Genomic DNA, 13,270 nt, shown 5'->3' with positions numbered 1-13,270 from the left:
TTACCACCGCCCACTGTGGAACAAAAGAACGCTGACTAACGCCGTTTACGCCTTGGGCAGATTCCAAGTACCTTTTGTTTAAGAATGACACAATTATCTATGGCTGTATCTCAGAAACAAAAACCATCAAAATAAACGAAAACAATGTAGCCATTCCAAATCTTTGATGTGTGAAGTCATTTTTAAGGGCGCAATGTGCAATGTATCTGGAGTTCGATCGTGCGGATATAATGAGATTTCGTTGAGCAGAAGCACTAAATGTAAAAGAAGGGGGATGCGTTGGTCGGTTGGCATGAAGAACAGGAAACCGAACCCAAGGGCGGCAACAACACTCATTATCTGGCGGGAAACAACGTTACTCACGGAATGTCGGAGCAAACAACGTCCTGGGAAAAACCTTGACGTTGCGTTCACACCTTGGGATATGTAAATGACTTCCCCGTTGATGTAGATACAATCACAGGTTGGTGTCTTAGACACTTAAACCGTGCACATAACGTATATGGCACCGAGTATACACTGCGCATGTGGACTCGGTATACACAGTAGAGTGTATGAGCTCCATATTGTCTGCAAGGCACACTCTTAAGACGGACATTTACCTTAAAAAGCGTCCGTATATATATACATGCCTTCCGCACTGTCTTTAGCTACACTCCAAAGATGACACTTTAACTGTGCATAGTGCGTATTGAACAAACATTTACACAGGTAATATAATTTTCGTATTATCTGTCGGTACTCCCTCAAAACTGAGACGCATTTCCCGAAATTGATGCCCGTATATGTATACATGGCTTCCGTGTCTTAAGATAAGCTTTAAAGACGCTCTTGTGACACCTTAATCATGTACAATAGTACGTATATGACCTACGCAATACGAAGTACATTTAGACTTCCGTATGAGAGAGAGAGAAATGGTTTATTGGATTAAAAAAACTGTTGCAGCCTAACGGCTGAATTGCAATTTTGTACAATGATCACAAATTTCACATATACCTATACATATATATACAATATACGACATATTAAATACACTACACTGACATGTCCGATTCCTTTAAAAAAACACTACAAGTTTTCATTGAGGAGTCTGACGCAATAGGGGAGAGTGCTGTTCCTCAACCGGGACGTCCTACATTTGAAACTGGTGTAGCTGACATTATTCCGTAAAGTTCTGTTGTGGACTCCCCCCGCCGCAATGGGAGCCATGAACTGTATCTGCTAGAGTTCGCCGCAGTGAGATTGCGCATATCTAAGACATAGAATGTCCCTCCTAGAGTCCAGACGACTGAGTCCTGTTGTGCACAGAGCAGACTCATAGGTGACGTACTCTGGTCCCAGTATGATCCTCAGGGCTCTCTTCTGGACGCGCTCTTCGCTGATAGATCTCTGGACAGTCCGGGTGCCAGACGACGCATGCGTACTCCAGAAGTGGCCGTACGAAACCAATGTAAATTGGTATCAGATCACACATGTCCAGTCCGTGCTTCTTCGGTATGTACGGTACTTATGATTTCTGTATTGTGTAGATGCACACTTTAGACAAGCATGGTACAGAAAACTAGACATTGCGCCGAAGATTGTGGATAGGCATTGTACCAGTAAGCTAATACCTTCATTCTGCGCATAGGGCATCGAGTCAGAGTACGTGTATTTCATCTATCACGTATGAAACTGTACTTGATACATTGAAAATAATACTAGGGAAAATACACATTTTGTCGTGATCTTTATTGAAATAAAAGCAATATCTGTACTGCACAGAATAAAGCAAATCCTCTTTGTTGGATATGTACACTAAGTAGTTTTTGCAACATACAACTTGGACTTGGACATACAACAGTCTCATTTTCAAAGCTGTCCATCTGTCAGGATTGATAATACACATTGATACAATGGGGAATGAAAAATTCAAAATGTAACTGATTTGTTACATTCTGTAAAGATAGATAATAAGATAAGAATCAAATATCCTTAAGATTCTTAAACAGTTGTCGTGTACAACTTTTCTATTTCAAAATCTGGATACTTGACTTCTACAAAATTGTACAGTACAGGATTAACAGATAATGCTATAGTGGGTGCAACTACAAACTACCTTTTATCTATTTTACATTACCACAGACTGTTGATTTAATGAGATAATACACTCAAGCTATGAACTGATAATATTCAGAGCCATAGTAAAGCTTATTGAACATATATTACACTGGGAAGACATAACAGAGCTGCTTGATTACATCAAAATGGCAAAAGTCACAAGTGAGCAGTGATAGGTCTCCCCAAATTCCCTCTTCTGGCATCCTTTAGGGAAGCGTGTAAAGTACTGCTGACCTAGCTATATAGGTATTGAAGTATCTCAGCATTATCTGAAGTAAAAAATTACTATCAATTCTTAATATTGAGATAAAGGATGGCAACATCTGACAGTAAAGTTATCAAGGAAAAACACTGATCAATCTCATTGACTTGTCCCACTCTCCAAAAATGTAGAAAGGCAAGATAAAAACATAAGAATGCAAAATAATTGATGGACATGCATCCACTGTCTCATTGGTCAAACTGATAACTCCCATAACTCCCTCTCATTAGTTGACGATGATCATCATCATTGGTTGATGAGCTAATGACAGTCAGGATTAGTTTAATGCCAAATACCATATTAAACATTTGATGATGATGTTTAGCTTCAGCTTGATGATCATGAGGATAAGTACATTACACTGATCTTCAAAAGGAAGCTAGAAAAAGGATGTTGCTCATGACCTACCACCGCTTGCTGGTTCCAGGCTGACACCGTTTTTATGACATGTAGGATATCGTACCCTGTAAATATCATGAATTAAAAAGAATGGCATTAATCAAATTCAAACAAAACTCAAGTCAAGACTTTGTCCAGACTGTGTTGATAGTTATACTAATATCATGCCCATACTTTATGTCTCTTATACATATATCTACACTTGTGTACAAACTATCTTCTTAGACTATTTACAAGAGCATGGAGGAGGGGTGAGATTCTATATATATATCAAGGGGATTCAAAATACGTAGCTTCTAATGAACCAGCTTATATTACAAGACACTCCATTTATGCTGACATCTAACACTGTAACAGTTAAACTAATGACATTCAATGGAACAAAAAAATGTGGCATTGTAAGAGATACTATCAACAAATCTCAGCGTCAATCATTTCTATCCAAGAATCGCTAATCTCTTAATGTCTAAGAACTACTTTCACATACGTACACAACACTTTTTTCGAACTTGCTTATTCTGACATTTTAGTGACTTTCACATAGTCTAGAAGACAATTGAGCACATTGGTAAAAGTAGGCAAGGTGTGCAAAAAACACATGATGTAAGTGCACATCTACAATCTCCTTAATATATACAATGACACTGAAGCATCGGTACACTCTTTGTAATGCCAATGTATTGACACAGGTTTGGAATGGTTTTGAAGCTCCAGCGCATGGTGAGTTACTAATGAACCAGTTCACACTTAAACTGCGCATGTGAAGCAGGATGCATTGTGGGTTATATGTCAAAGTTCAAGGCCCTTGAGACATAAACAAATCACGTCTGCACACTTATATCAAGCATGGTCTAGACAAAGAACTGTTTACAAGGTGGGGGACATATTACCCACAATGCCGCACATTGCACATGCACATGCACAGTCTGAACCCTGAACTGGCTTATACATGCTACCTTAATCTAAAAATAAAACACTACATTGTGCTCTCAAAAAGTCCTTATATGTCTATAATATCATCTATGTATATATACAGCTTTGGTAACTCATGAATATGTATATATAATATATATACATGTTTAATGCACAGTTAGGTCTCTATGTCGAACTGGTGCTATTCAGACTTAGCTTGTAATTTGGAGTTTCAAACAAAAGGACGAATTTTACTGAGCAAATACTTCCATCATTAGACAAAGCCATATGAGGTTTTGTAGGAAAGTTTAAAAGCTGCTTTAGTGTAGATGGTGTCCTTTTTAAGCCCAAATCATTTTCTCATCATGCTAAGAAGTCATTTTCTAAACTTAGAGACAATGTTTCCACCATGAGTAAGGGACATCAAAATTAATATTGAGAATATGTCTATTTTCGTTAATAGCTATTATGTTCAATTTAACCAGATCTTCAATCTATAATACAAAATGATTTGGTGCAACTGTTAGTATGAAAAAATAAGGAGGAATCTGTATGGTTTGTTACGAATTGGGAAATAAGGTACCTTACATTTCCACTCTTAGGAGTTCTTCAAAAATTCCAAAAAAACTTATCAGATCTTAGATTCTCAAGAACACATTTACTACATCAACATTCATAAATACATTGATAGAGTTGGCCTACTGATATGTTTGCAAAGTTACTCTCCTAGTTCTATCTAAGTTAAACACTGTCATAGAGGTTTATCTAAAACGCAGACTCCTGCATAACTGCGCCCCGTCGCCATGCACGTGGTGAGCATGGTCCACGTGTCCGTGCGAGGATTGTAGCACTCTACTGACGCCAGATTGGAGGATCCATCGTCGCCACCGACCACGTAGAGAAGGCCGTTCACAGCGCACACCCCTGTTCAACAGAACAGAGCAATGATGACTGGGTCTACTTCTAACTGCTAGGTGGCGCAAGAATGAGGTTCCAAATGTGACTAGGCTTGTTTGGACCCCCCCTTATCACTGAAGTTCATACCTGGAGCAGATATCAGACACATAACGGTGCACACACCAATTCTTCCGCAACAGGGGTCCAAAGAAGTGCATAACAAAAAGTGACGAAAGGGTTTTGAGGGTCTAGCTTTGAGGTCACATTTTTCTTAATTTGCTGCGAAATGGTGTAAAATGCCTGGAAAGCGTATGAAGTGATTTGTTTTTGGTGAAAATTGATGTTGGGTCCGAGTTTCACTTCAGTCTGTGCATGACTACATGTATGTATTGGGAGTCCATGCGTTCTGTGAGCCGGGTTGCTATGCCTCGCTTGTTGGGTTATTGTAAGAATCTCAGTACGTGCTACATAGCAGTGGGAAAAATATTAATCTGTGCCAGACAGATATCAAATACTCAGGTAGATAAGGAAATACCTACCTGCATTCCTTCTGCAGAGGCTCATGTCTCCCACCTGGCTCCAACAGTTAGTCTCCGGGTTGTAGACTTCCACGCTTTTTCGAACCAGAGGCCCGTCATGTCCGCCAACGGCATACAACAGACCATCCACCACACCAACACCTAGTGTATATATACACCAGATATATCAATCTTAAAACGGAATGTCTTCAAATGAATAAATAGATAGGTACTCACTTGGTCTTATATAATATTAAAAAATATGAAGTACTGTTCAATCTAGTAAAAGTGCCTTTAAAGTGACATTAACATTTCAGCTATCAAACTTTCAATTAAAAGGACATTGCTGTGTGGAATTTAGCATTTGCTCACTATGAAGTATCAAAAAAGCATTATGATTTCTCTCAAGCAGTTTATTCATTGTGCTCAGCCTGCGTTGCACATACTTATAGTTTCTAAAACTGGCTTTCAATTCTCTGAGTTCTATTATTGCAACCTGACCCAACAGGTATACAACATGTACAGTACATGTACCTACCAGCTCCACTTCTTCTGGTGCTCATGTCAGAGACTGGCTTCCACTCATTCAAGGCAGGGTTGTAACATTCCACTGAGCTTAAACATTGTCTGGACGATCCGTCATACCCTCCTACAGCATACAGCAAACCTGAGGCAAACAGCATACAGAATGTTTTGTTTGTTTGTTTGCTGGTTCAGTACCTTCAGGTGTGACACAATCAGGGCTCTAGCCAGCTCGAAATTTTTATCCGTCAGCCAATTCCCATTGTCGTGAAAACCGCGAAAACTGACTGATTTCGACTGAACTGAGACCTTGAAAAACGTGTTTTTAATGAGATTATTGTATGCAAAACAGCTCCGACACACATTGTCAACAATCATAACAATAGCAAAACAAACAGTGTGTGGCTTTCCAATCGTGGACGGCATACCCAAGCCGCCTGTAGCTTCCACCAAGGATTTTTGTCTGTCAAGGTTGAAGGATTGGTTTTAGAAAATTTCCGTCATATGCAGCAAATTTCTGTCAATTGAAGGAAAAACGGATGCTGGCTAGAGCCCTGGACACAATCCTTCTGTACAGTTCATCAAGTATAAGCTGGGAGCTGTGTAAGACCAGACTGATATACTGTAAATGTAGAAATGTCCGTGGTAATTTTATGTTAGCGGATTTTGCGATGACCACTTAACTGCGAACTTAAACCACTGCGAACATTTTTCCATTATAGTATGTGACTACATACAGTCTATGGCGCTACAACAAACTTAAAACTGAACACTCCATTTTCCCGCTACCACAAAAGTAAATTCCCGCAAAGTTCAATGCATTTACAGTAGATTTTATCTCCTCACACTGGAAAGGATTCCTTTTTTTTATCATAAGTATGGTGGGGTTTTCACATGCTTGATGGATGGCCTCAAACACAGGACCTTCATGTTATGTTGCAACCAAGAAAACTTATCTAACCAAAGCTACTTATTCACTTTAACCTGTGTCAAGTAAGTAAATAGCTGTAAAATGCTTTTCTTAAGAGCACAATACTGCAACCTGCTAGGAATTTGAACCTTGGACTTTTAGATTGTGAGTCAACAAACCAAACACAATGCTACTATACCATAACACCTTAAGTAGGATCTCATTATTCAGCAATATGTAAAAATAATTGAGAAACCCACCATTCACAACCCCCACTCCTACACTACTTCTTCTTGTACTCATGCAGGCTATGGGTCTCCACTCATTGGTTCTCTGGTCATAGTATTCTGCTGTGTTCAATCCTAGAAAAAAATTCACATTTTGTCATTGTCTTAAAAATAAACAGTATGACATGAAATATAATCATGTCAACATTATTGAACAGGGAGTATACAAAAACTAAGCCTGCATATTGCAAACTATGCCAAATGGCAATTGCTCAAGCAACTGGGTATGATTTTGGAGACGTTTCAGATAGCATCTGTTATGTTTTGTCAGTGACAATAAGTTTACTCATATTGTAAACTCATCGGAGTCTGTCACATTCAATTTTCAATGCTTGAAAAAAAAACTGCAAAAAGGTTCAAGGCCACCAGGAGAAAAATACTTGCCTGATGATCCATCAAAACCTCCCACAGCGTAGATGTACTCGTTCAGTACTGCGGTGCCAAGGGTGCTCCGTCTTGCCTCCATGCTCTGTACAGACGTCCAGGTGTCCTTGTTTGGGTCGTACACATCAACGGTCCGCACACGCAATGATCCGTTAAACCCGCCGACAGCGTATATCAGGCCGTTCATAACTACCACTCCTGGGACCACATATCAAAGTTGAGACACAACTGTCAACTGATCATGTTGTTTGACCAAAAGCATATTAAGTGAAGTTAAGTCTTCAAACTGCTTATATCAATAACATAACAAATCTGTACAATGTCTGCTTCATTGATCTTGAATAACAAATCAAGTTCTTCTTTTAAAAACAAACCAAGCTCCTAAGATGAAATATCAGAAAGTTGACAATTATCATATACTGGCATCACAGTAATCCACCGTATACTTTATCAAATAATGCCTATGTGGAACTACATTAAATTCATCTAAGCACACAGAGTACTTTTCTGACAGAAACCTGTACTGTTTGCGGTATGATGGAGCATAAAAGCACTGCAAGTATTCTAAACATTTCCAGTTCTTACCTGCTCGACATCTCCTTGTGGTCATCTCTGCTACCTGGTACCAACGCTCCTCTTTAAAATCAAAACACTCCACACTGCGGATAGCTTTGGGTGCCTGGCCACCTACTACAAACATCACCTGAAAGCATGGTACAAGCACATCAAGTGTTGAAACAGTACAGAATTCATCACACTTTAAATGCTGTGGCAACTGTAAGTAAATGATTTGAGCTAGAAAACAAAATGGTATCAATTCAACATCTTGCAGAAACACATCTACTCACTGCAAGAAAGTACATGTATATCCAAGAGCAACAGCAGATGACACATCTTTCAAGTACACTTGTCTATGTATAGAGTGTTTCTCATTTTATGGAAGTATTGACATAACACAGGTGACTATCACCTTTTCAAGAAGTCAACCTGGAGACCACAATGTTTTTGAACTACTCACACTGGGATGGATCCCTTTTCTTATAAATACATGTGATGGGTTCTTTGGAGTGGCTGTCTTTAAACATGGGACCTACACTTACATCCCATCTCAGAGGATAGCCCTAGCTAATGCTAGGTACTCATCATAATCACCCGAGGGAGGAAATTTCTGCCTTTTTCAAGGCAACAACATGGGACATGCTGGGCATTTGAACCTAGAATCCCAAGATTCCACGTTTGTTTGAACCTTTATTTATTCATGAGAAGCTCAAATCTGTCAGCAGGCCGCTTTTCATTGAGGTCATTAGAGAGGTAAGGGTCAGATGAAAATATAACACAGGTACAGATGTTAACTGCTGTAATCATATGATGCCACTTAATGCTAGTAGCAAGTTATTTTTTTTTTTTTTTTTTTTTACTCAATGGTCACCACGTAACAAGGCCTGAAGGCCACTCAAGGTTACGGGTTACATGATTGGAACTGTAACAGCAACTCTTCGCCCTAAGTCAGAAACATCATGATTGAGACCAGCCCAATTGCTCACTATGAGTGAGGACTAACTGACCCAATAGGCGAAGCAGGGGTTACGAGGGCTGCTCGGGAGATTCCCTACCCCTATTTTGGCCGGAATGGTTTGATCCGCTCGGGTGGATGTTCGCACATGTGGCGGGTTCTTTAACGTGCGTAGGGTATGGCTCTCCCCACACACGGGACCTCCATTTAACGTCCTATCCGAGGGACGACTCATTTTTCACTTGAGTAAAGTGAGGAAAGTCGTGTAAAGTGCCTTTCCCAAGGGCACAAGACCGGCAACACGGCAGGCGGATTCGAACCGGCGACCTCTCGATCACGGGCCGAATACACTACCATTGTGCTACGCGGCCCCACAAATGCCCAAATGGGCATTGATTTACAGTTAGACAAACTCCTTACAATTTGCAGCTGCCACACTTACCTTTGGAAGTCCTATCGGTGTTCTTGGCCTTGTTCTAGGTGTTTTCAGCAGAGATCTTTGTTCACTGGCTAATAAATGGTACTTCATGGCCTCGATTAGGTAATCTTTGCATGCGTTGTTACACTTGACGAGGGGCTCCTCTTCCACGCGGGATACGAGAAACTCCCGTGACATGAGCGGGAGGCGGACGTGTTCCATGAGGCGAGGCATGAAGTCCTGCCGGTCGTTTATGTTGTGTGCTACCCACGCCACCACTGCTTCAAACACCTGCATGGAAAGGAGGCAAAAGATTCAATTAACAAAAAAAAGATTAATTAGTCCATAAATTCATAGAAGGAAATGCTTAGACTTATATGGACTTACATTGCCAAAATAAAATAAGGAGCAAGAAGAACAAATTTCTGTCTCTTAATTTTCAGAATCACTATACAAATGCTGCAAAATAGTACAAAAATTTGCAATCATATTATTTTGCTTTCATTGGCAGTACTGCAAAGTAAGCTCTGCTCATGAGCCAAGCATTTTTACATGTCATTGCTTGGCTGGATACAACTTCCTTTACAATTACATGTACACCAGATAACTATCATTAAAAGTTTCAGAAAACATGGATATGGACATCTTTGCATTTGTTTTATTTTACCATTTTCGCTGTTCTATTGCAAAATCATGACACTCCAAATATGCATTTTTTGTACCACTACTGTACTACAGAATTATTTCAACTTAAAACATAGGGAAGACCTCCATTCCCCTTATATAGTCATATAGTGAAAATAAGTCACTGTGAAAGTAAACGAATCCACAGTTACTGTACCTTTTCCTCCGATGGAACTGTTAGCCGGTCGCTAGCGATCAGATTGCACACTGCATTGATACTCAGGTTCAGAAACTCTTCCCCTAAAAAACGGAAATAGTGACAACTTAACAGTGTGTGACTTTGCCACAAAAATTCCTATTCCAGTGCAGAATTCTTAACCTTCAGGAAGCTACGTTAGCTGTTTGGCACCAAATTTGTATCAATAATGAAGGCAGCAAGGAGAAGGTTATGTATTAAATGATAAATTGCAAGCATTATGTTCTCACAGTCTGGCTATGCAATCTAAGAAGAATGAAAAGAAATGGCTAGGGGCTGTTTCGAAAAATTACCTTGCACAACTTCAGCAAAGTGTTGTTCTATGTAGGTGTGAGCATAGTTGTGGAGGTCTGCACAGGAGTGGAGGTCTGCGAAGGCGCGGATCCCCAGACAGTTGGTGGGGTGGAGCTGGGACTGGAGGAAGTCACAGCACGCGTCTCGGACATCCGTCAACTGGAGAAGGTTGGCCGCGGGGAGAAGCGCCTGTGAAGTACAAAGGGCAAAGTTACAGCCAGACTTGACATTGTCATATGTGCTCAAGTGTAAAGTTGGAGTGTTACTGGCATATCCCAGAGCATACAGTTATGTAGAAGAAATATTTCAAGCCCGGCGAAATATCTATGAGCTGTAACAATGCCATCAGATGTAAAAATAAGACTCTGTCCCTGAGCTGTCGCCAAAAAATTTAGTATTGTACACACCTGTACATTTTCCTCTGTAACCTGTATCACTGAGGAGTAGACGTAATCAACCAACAGGACCAGAGCTTTCCCGTCCACTTCCTGCATGGTGACTCTCTCTGCGTGTGCCTCCGATAGCTCTCCCGTGAACATGGCGTGGAAGTACGAGCTGCAAGACGCCAGGACCAGGCGGTGTGCTGGCACCTCTACGCCGTCTGCCTCCAGGATCACGTCACATAACTGGCTTTGTCTGGAAAAAAGGACCGCGTATAAATTTCATCTCTAGGCATCAGAAATGTTAGAGCTGTATTTTTTCTCTATCAAAAGTGGACCAGGTATAGGATTGGAGACTTAAAAAGTTGGCAAAGACATAAGTCTTACAAAATGACCAAAAGCTCAAGCCATGGTGAAGCTCTCCACAAACACAGGACTTCCCCTTTATGCCCTATCCAAGAGGATGTCCCTAAACAGTGCTAGGTACTCATTTTCACCAAGTCGAATAAAGAAATTGGCATCTAGTGCCTTTCGAAGGGGCACAACATTGGCACTTGTTAGTGATTCAAACTCACAATCTGCAGACAATGTTTACCATGAATTCAGAAGAACCCACTGCGTATTATGCTAAAATCAAGGAAAGGCAATTACACAAAATTTATCTGTCATGCTACAAACTATGTACGTGAATGAGACAGCTTTCCCTATGAATTATGGGAACTTGAAATAGGCTACCTTCACCTTACGGAACTGGGGCATGCAGGCACTCTCTTCAGAGTCTGAGTCAGCAATCATAATTACGATACAAAGCCACCATGTACCACCTGTACCATTCTAAATCTTACATAATCAACAGTAGCAAAATACCTTCTGAGATGGTTCATGACTTCAAAAGCCTTCTGTGTATGGCTGTGGTTCCTGTAGGCTGGGAAGTCGCTCATCACACTCGCTGGGGATTCCATCATGGGACAACAGCCAGCAGACTGGGGAAAAGTCATAATGAAGATAGGAATAATGTATTCTAGTTACGATCAACAATGACATGATTATATATAATGATATTGACAGGGTGTGGAATTCACTGGGCTTATTTCAAAGAATTCATAATGGTCCAGGTAGTGCCTCAACCTTCTTGCCATGAGTAATCTCTAGTCTAAGAAGATCCTATAGTAGCATAAGATACTCAAAGCTGCCAGATGAGTGAAGCCAGCCTAGGAGTGTGTTTGACTAGATGGCAAATGTAAACCTCTTGGCTGACTACGAGTTCCTTGGCCAGTTTAATTCTATCTTATGCCGTCGTAGGATCCGCTTTGAGATTATTCTAGAGCCTGCAGGGGCTGTGTGTTGTTATCCATTAACAGTATCTAGAGCATTGTATTGGAAGGTGAAGTCTTTTCCTAACACCGTCCTCATTTCCCCAACCAAAGTCAGGTACCCAGTCTTACACCTGGGTGAAAGGCATTATAAATCCATTTCAAATTCAATTCAAATTTATGATTTCAGATAGGGCTGTGTACCTAAATACCCGTACCTGTACCGTACCTAAAAAATTGTTTAGGTACAGGTCCGGACCTAAACATCTGTGTACCTGTACCTGTACCTAAACAAACTAAATCACTATTAAACACTACTTTTTAAGACTGCTGGACAAGTAAATCCCGAATCCACAATGACAATGGTGATAATCTTACAGTTGACTTAAAAAGAAATTGTTTTGAGATTCAAATATGTAATTGCCCATACAAAGATGACAATTTATCACTAGAAAAGACAGTTAACTACATGTTTAAGTTACATATACTTGGTTAAACTTTTTTAGGTACAGGTGCAGGTCCGGACCTGTACCTAAACCCATGTACCTGTACCTGTACCTGTACCTGTACCTGTACCTGAAAATTTGTTTAGGTATACAACCCTAATTTCAGATGCCCTGATCTATGTACACCTGTAGTAAACACATGTATGGTCTGGTGTGGTTGCTCTGGTGTGGGTAAGATGTGGGTCAGAAAGGGCATTGGCTATTGACAGGATAGTCTTGTGCTACAATTTTCTATTGACAGGAACATCCTGTATGTTCTCTGCCCTCAGAAATACCTGCACAAATTCCAATTTATGCACCAGGTGATACACTTCGGGCCTATAGAATAGAATCATACGGCTGACAGATCTAATCCACCTTGGCGATATGCAGTTCAGAACTTAAAACAAAACATATTGAATTCGTTGCCGTTTCCTTAGTATTCCTTTTAACCTATTCTTTACGGTTTACCTTCAGTCAAATTATGAAAAGATGGAAAATTGCCTAACATCAAAACAAAGATCCTAAAGGCCTAAATTTCTCAGAACGCAGGTTTGACACGAAACGTAAGTAAAACCCTTGTCAGGAACTATCTCCCCCAATATATTCCTCGTTAACAAAGTAGCTGGATGTCCATGATATCATAAATGTACTCACTTCTGATCTAAAACGTCTGTATTTGACGAAAATGTAGAATATTTCAGTGTCTTTGCTGTTTTTCTCCCGTCACCATTTCGATTGAACCTAGTGCGCGTGCGTGTATTTTGGGTCAAAGGTCACCACACTTTTTCGC

The 13,270-nt window shown here is 40.3% G+C and overlaps 1 protein-coding gene across 1 annotated transcript; it reads right to left on the bottom strand.

Moving 5' to 3' along the window:
• Positions 1-1,715: 1,715 nt before the first annotated feature.
• On the bottom strand, positions 1,716-13,260 carry LOC118411328 (kelch-like protein 2). Its single transcript, XM_035813541.1, has 12 exons — positions 13,135-13,260; positions 11,547-11,662; positions 10,707-10,935; positions 10,299-10,488; positions 9,967-10,049; positions 9,150-9,416; positions 7,780-7,897; positions 7,195-7,392; positions 6,784-6,885; positions 5,630-5,758; positions 5,113-5,253; positions 1,716-4,600 (listed from the first exon to the last, which is right to left on the bottom strand). Exons 2-12 carry the CDS (start codon positions 11,642-11,644, stop codon positions 4,428-4,430), a joined length of 1,728 nt encoding a protein of 575 aa, XP_035669434.1. The 5' UTR covers positions 11,645-11,662; positions 13,135-13,260; the 3' UTR covers positions 1,716-4,427.
• Between the last annotated feature and the right edge of the window lie 10 nt (positions 13,261-13,270).

The sequence above is a fragment of the Branchiostoma floridae genome, chromosome 3 (assembly GCF_000003815.2).
Source record: "Branchiostoma floridae strain S238N-H82 chromosome 3, Bfl_VNyyK, whole genome shotgun sequence".
In the NCBI taxonomy this organism is placed as follows: domain Eukaryota; kingdom Metazoa; phylum Chordata; class Leptocardii; order Amphioxiformes; family Branchiostomatidae; genus Branchiostoma; species Branchiostoma floridae.
Note: the sequence above shows the minus strand (reverse complement) of the source record. Positions and strands in the feature narration are given on the sequence as shown.

Bases quoted from the DNA above. Each gene is read 5' to 3' on its own strand.
- LOC118411328 (XM_035813541.1), bottom strand. From the start codon at position 11,644: ATGATGGAATCCCCAGCGAGTGTGATGAGCGACTTCCCAGCCTACAGG. The intron at 10,489-10,706 runs GTGTGTACAATA...TGTACTTCACAG, and splicing joins TTACAGAGGAAAATGTACAG to GCGCTTCTCCCCGCGGCCAA. The intron at 7,393-7,779 runs GTAAGAACTGGA...ATGTGGTCCCAG, and splicing joins CACAAGGAGATGTCGAGCAG to GAGTGGTAGTTATGAACGGC.